The sequence below is a fragment of the Tasmannia lanceolata genome, unplaced genomic scaffold, assembly GCF_043159265.1.
Source record: "Tasmannia lanceolata isolate RefF3 unplaced genomic scaffold, GAP_Taslan_0.1 ptg000003l, whole genome shotgun sequence".
Lineage (NCBI taxonomy): Eukaryota > Viridiplantae > Streptophyta > Magnoliopsida > Canellales > Winteraceae > Tasmannia > Tasmannia lanceolata.
Genome location: NW_027518680.1, coordinates 2287047 through 2293524, shown reverse-complemented (window position 1 = coordinate 2293524; position 6478 = coordinate 2287047). Strand labels below are relative to the sequence as shown.

The following is a 6478-nucleotide window of genomic DNA, read 5'->3' as shown; positions in this document are numbered from 1 at the left end:
AAGCAATCTTAGAGAGCTACTCAAGAGTGTTGGAAGGTTTAGCATTTAACATTGTAGCTTGGATTGATGATGTACTTTACGTGGATGGATCCGTGAAAAAATCCAATCATAGGAAGTAAAACTTGCTCTCAACTCCAAAGTTCATGCAGGAGCCCATTCTGTTCATCGGCCTCGTTGACATTCCAACAAGTTTTGCCAACTGATGAACTGATTCTACGCAAGGAATCAATCTTATTGATCTCAAAAATGAAATCTGTATGAATCATATGAACTGTTATATGTTGTCAAATTGACAAAGTGCTGAGAAACAATTTAAAAGTTCTCACCTTTCAAGTTTAGATACTAACAGCTTGGATGAGAGTTGCAGTTGGGTAACAGGCACACTCACTCTCTGTAGTTCTTGGATGTTCCAAATTGTGTAAGAATAGGTGGAAAAAGGATGTTTCTTAAATTTTCACTCCAGTGTTCTTTACATGATGATAAAATTGGCAGTAGTAAGATGTTCTCATTTCTTTATTGATAATTTAGGCATTTCACTAATTCTTGGATGTTTTACAATGAGCCTAATGAGGGGTTAAATAGAAAATAAAGACTTTCATTTTGAGAGATAACGTGAACTGCGGCAGACTTTTACATTTTAATTACTAAAAAGCCTTGTATAAGTGTACACAGGCGCGTGTGTAGTGATTCTTATTGTTACAGAATGTGACCCATCTGTGGATGGGCCCATGTTTCTCTACTTTAGATGGGTTGGATGGCTTGAGAAGTTCGGTTTTTTGGCTTATGGACATACATAGTAGACCCACATTTTGAACGGTCTTGATCACTATATACATTCGCCACGTGTATGGTTTAGATCAATTTAATGGATCTTGTTTTTCTAAACATGGCCTTTTTGTTCCCAATAAGTACCTTGATTTCTTAATTATTAATGTTTGCTTGCCCATATTTTTACCTGAAAAAATACAAATTAACTCCGTATAATTTCTCATAATAGAAAATGATATTTCCACCACTTCTGTGATGTTTCTTTTCCGTTTCCCTGGCAACTGAATGCACATTCCTGTTGTTTCTTTACTGTTTCTTTTCCGTTTCCTGGCAACTGAACGCGCACTCTTCTGCTTTCTTAGCAGTTTCTTTTCCTTTCCGTTTCCTTTCCGTTTTCTTCTGCCACGTCATTTCCTTTTCCTTTCCGTTTCCTGCGTGCAACTGAACAGCCCCTAGGCTATATTTATGGAACAATAGTTATTAGAGTGCTAATTGTACTTAATTTTTAATGCTTTAACACTTTTCAAGATATGATATGATGTAATTTTTGCCTGAAACCTTGGTTTTTGTCGGACTTAATCTTGGAAGAATGGGTTGCCAGTCATCATGGCCTTGGACGAATGGGTTCCCGGCCATTGTCGCAACCCTTCGGTTCACTGATTGATCATCTGGTGGTCTAGAAACATTAAAACATCGTATAGTATGGTGGGGGCCCCATAGCTAGAAAATGTGATACAACAAAGAGGATGAAAAATATTTGAGTTTAATACAGGATTGGCTTAAAAAAAAAAAAAAAAGCAACGTAGAAAGAAGATGATAAATTCACACCCCAGTAGGGATAATTCACACCCCTTATAAAGTGAATTGCGGCAGACTTTCACGCTTTTTGACGACAAATCACGTTACAAGTGGTCCGAATTATCATACAGATGTGCGAATTTATCGTCCCCCCAAAAAATGGGTCAAATAAATGAAAAGTTGAGAAGTTGGTCAAGAACAGATTTACATTTAAAAACGGGCTATGATAAATTTGCACCCCCTGTAGGATAATTCGCACTCTTAAAGTGAATCATAAAAAAAAAAAAAAAATCCTCTCTCTGACGTGTAAAGATGCGAATTATCCTACAGCGGGTGCAAATTTATCATCGCTTTTAAAAACTGTTTAAAATAGAACCGCAATGAAGTGGGCCCACCCTTTGCTACCCACGCTCGCTAACCGAGCGAGATTCGCTCCCATCTACTTGTCGTTTTATACATAAAGAAAGCTGTCAAAGTTTGTTACTATTCCCAATAATCTGTCAGAAGCAAATTAAAAAAGAAAAGACATATGAGTTCGTGCGATTATCAAAATATCGTAGTGCCAATATCACTTCCCAATAAAGAATCGTCAATCTTTCCTGATGCCGTTCCCCTTCCCTTGTCGTTTCTTAACGTCATCTCTCACCGTCTCCCACCTTCTTCTTATAGCCCAACACTACTTAAATTAAGCACACACCCTCTCCTTCTCTCCAAACATGGAGTCATTTAGCCCCCCTGGTATTGCTCATTTCCCTTTGTTTACTCAAATATTCCACTAAATTGATTATCTTAAAGTCGGTTTTTTTTTTTGGTTGGATTTTGATGTTACAAAATGATACAAAGATGGAATACTAGGTGAATTGTTGTTGGTTTCTTTGGCTAATAGTCATGGAGAAATGGATTTGTAGATTTGGGACTTTGAGTAATCAATGTGTTGGTTTTTATCAGTGGGTTTCTTTACTTGGGACTGGTATCAATTGAAGGCTATGAAACCCAATCTATGAGTCAAGCTACTCCCATTTCATTGACAAAACCATTTCCCTAAGTGGGTTTTGTTAGTTTTCAATGTTGCAAATCATCTTTAGGTTTATTTGAGTGGGCCTTTTTGTTGGGTTTTCTAGCTGGTTTTTGAAATGGCTTTCTGTTGGTGGGTTTTGCAGCTATGAATCAGTCAACAGATTTTTGACTTCTTTTACTTATGAAACATCATCATATGTGCTTTTTTTTAACTGGGAATTTGTTGAATTTTGTAGCTGTTCCTGGCCTACCCTTGATTGGGAACTTGCTTCAATTAAAGGCTAAGAAACCCCACCAGACATTTACTAAATGGGCTGAGACTTATGGGCCTATCTACACGATTAGAACTGGAGCTTCTAGTGTTGTGGTGCTCAACTCAGCTGAACTTGCAAAAGAGGTACTGCTCACATCTTTTCCCCTTCTCCTATGATTATTATTTTTCTTTATTTCCCTTTTTTATGTCATTGGATTGTTGTGATTGGAGTCATATAAAATGCTATTCCACTTCTTTATTTCCAATTTTGCAATTTGTTAAGAAAATGGAAAAGAGTTGAACATAAAATATGGGATGGGAAGCAAAGAAAGTGATATATTTCAAGGGATTTGCTAGGGACCATCGCAGAAGGCATTTCACGGATGGGCTGTTGCATGAGAACAGCCGCATAGGCTCACCTTTTGTCTTATTCATTTAATTCATCCTATGTGGCTGCTTTCTCGTGCAATAGTCGGTCCGCAAAATGTCTTCTCGGATGGTCCCTAGCAAATCCCATATTACAAATAGGAAAAACAAAAAGAAGTGAAAAACAAAAGGAAGAAACTGATTCCTCATGCACTGATTTTCTTTATCGATTTCTACATAAGCTCGAGTTCAACTACAAGGCTTAAAAATAATGGAACCAAATAAAAATAACACACAATAGACACGAAAAGTGATCTTGGCCTTGAATCAAGCGGAAAAACTTTGAATAGTTCTATATGACAAGTGTTAGAAATGGAGATAGGGTTAGAAAGGAAGAAGACGAGGAATGGAGAGTCTCCACTAAAGGGAGCACCTCATGTAAATGATGTATATATAGGTCCAAATAGGGTAACATGTGTACAGAGACTATACTACCCTCTACAATACATGTAATACATAGACTACCCTTACATATTATTCAACAACAAGAATACCCTCATGTACAATACGAGCAGCTTCTGTAGAATCTGTACTCTAAGCTTGGCTACTGTTGATTGAATAGTTATCCATTTTCATTTTTTATTTTTATCTTATTTTCCTTTGGTTATTCCAGAATTATACGTCATGGACACATTAACAATTTTTTTTCTGTTGATCTAATGTTTTGAAATATGGAGGGAAATTATTACTTCAATGTGATGATGGACTGCGGATTTGGGCTGCAACTCTATGGAATCCTCCTAATCCTTTATTGGTATTTTTTTTCAGGCCATGGTGACTAGATTCTCGTCTATCTCAACAAGGAAGCTTACAAACGCATTGACATTACTCACGGCTGATAAAACCATGGTTGCCATGAGCGACTATTGCGAGTTCCATAAGATGGTAAAGCAGTGTATACTTGCAAGTGTTTTGGGACCAAATGCTCAGGTCTGCTATCACAAATTTCTCTCTTTTACAACCAAATATCCACTAGAACTTCACATGAACGCTAGAAAAAACATGTCTTATCTACTTTTTGTGAAACAACCAATTACTCCAAAAGCTTAAGCTGTTAGAGTTGGTGTTATTTAATCATTTATAATTCAACATTCCCCCTCACGTGGGGCCCTTCTTTTTTTGGGTGGCCTTTCGCATGGATTTCTAATATCAAGGGGTTGTTGAGTTTTGAACCCCTCAAGACAATAGCACTTATTCCATGTGAAACAACCATTGTCTCCAAAAGTTTAAGCTGTTAGAGTTGGTGTTATTTAATCATTTATACTTCAACACGTTTTCTCACTTACAGAGTGTTTTAAGACCAAAGTATTTTGTGGATTGGATTACATTTGTATATCTGAATGGATATATTAAGCATCTATTTTGTTTGATATCAGAAGAGAAATCGTTGTCACAGAGACACCATGATAGAGAATATCACAAACTGCTTGCACACTAATGTCAAGGCAGATCCTCTCCATCCAGTAAACCTCAGAGAGATATTCAAAATGGAACTTTTTAGATTAGCTCTGAAACAAGTAAGTTTTCTTCTGAGATTTTGCAACTCTGTTTTGCTTTTAAATTTAAAGATTGAATACAGATAATGAAAAATGAAGATGAATTTTCAGGCTCTGGGAAAAGATGTGGAATCCATTTATGTGGAGGAGCTTGGGACCGAACTGTCGAAACAAGAAATGTTTGATGTCTTAGTGGTTGATCCAATGATGGGTGCAATTGAGGTCGATTGGAGAGACTTCTTCCCATATCTGAGATGGGTTCCTAACAAGAGAATGGAAATGAAAATCAAGCGAATGGCTACCCGCAAGTTTTCAGTGACAAAAGCCCTGATTGAGGAGCAGAAGAAACGAATTGCTTCAGGGGAGGTTGCTAACTTGCTATTCTTCTTTATTTCACTCTATTCAGTTCTTGGCTTTAATACTATAATAATCAATTTCTCAGTTCTGTTATAACTAATAATTGGGATCTTGAACAGGTAATAGACTGTTATCTAGATTTCCTGCTCTCTGAAGCAAAAACACTGAAGGATGAACAGATAACCATGTTGATTTGGGAAGCAATAATCGAGAGCTCTGATACTACTTTGGTCACGACCGAATGGGCTATGTATGAACTTGCTAAGAACCCGAAGTATCAGGTGGGTCTCAAACTTAAACCATTTCGCATGCCCACCTTTGCAAAGTTTTCCATATTTCTGATTGTTTTTGCTGTTCTAGGATCGCCTTTTTCGGGAAATTCAAGAAATTTGTGGGTCAGAGAAGATTACAGAGGACCACTTGCCTCACCTACCATATTTGAGTGCTGTTTTCCATGAAACTCTTAGGAAGCATTCTCCTGTTCCAATCATCCCTCTAAGATACGTACACGAAGATACAGAACTAGGAGGGTACCACATCCCCACCGGCAGCGAGGTAAATGTTTTTTTGAAAAACCATTTAGTGGCTTCAAGATTCTGTTTATAAGGTTGCATTACTAACTGTATAAAGTCGAAATTTTTTGCAGATTGCCATCAACATCTATGGATGCAACATGGACAAAAATGCGTGGGATGAGCCTGAAGAGTGGAAGCCTGAGAGGTTTCTGGCAATGGGGAATGGGACAATAGATTTGTTCCGGACAATGGCTTTTGGTGGGGGGAGGAGAGTCTGTGCCGGAGCTTTGCAGGCAATGTTGAATTCTTGTACATCCATTGGTAGATTTGTACAGGAGTTTCAATGGAGACTGAAAGAAGGGGAGGAAGAGAATGCAGACACTGTTCATCTCACAACCCAAAAGCTCCACCCAATGCAAGCTATCATAACACCAAGATATGGTGCATGACTCACTTTGTCTGAATCCTTTTTCTTCCTTATATTGAGAGCATCTGTTGGCCTATACATGTTAGGTGTATGATTTTATGTGGATGTGAATGGTTTGATTCATAAACCTATAACAATTTTGGGTAGACGATGAAAATAAACGTTTACGGGCTGTTTGGATACCATCATTTTAAAATCCTGGATTCTTTTAAAATCTTGGGTTTTGATGGACAAAACCTACAGAAAGAGAATGGGGGTGGACATGGAGGTGATGAAGCCATGCTTTCCTCCCTCAATAAGCAGCACAAGTTTTTACAATCCAGGTTTTAGAAATCTTAGGATGGAATAGAGATTTCTAAAACCCGGATTCATTACTTAAAATCCAAGTTATTGGATGGTAAAATCCAGGATTTTAGCTGCC

General features: G+C 37.7%; 1 protein-coding gene across 1 annotated transcript; it reads left to right on the top strand.

Moving 5' to 3' along the window:
• The first annotated feature begins 2275 nt into the window (after positions 1-2275).
• LOC143859865 (ent-kaurene oxidase-like) lies at positions 2276-6232 on the top strand. Its single transcript, XM_077370404.1, has 8 exons — positions 2276-2304; positions 2820-2980; positions 4031-4192; positions 4639-4779; positions 4870-5124; positions 5235-5396; positions 5476-5670; positions 5762-6232. Exons 1-8 carry the CDS (start codon positions 2283-2285, stop codon positions 6077-6079), a joined length of 1416 nt encoding a protein of 471 aa, XP_077226519.1. The 5' UTR covers positions 2276-2282; the 3' UTR covers positions 6080-6232.
• The last annotated feature ends 246 nt before the right edge of the window (positions 6233-6478 follow it).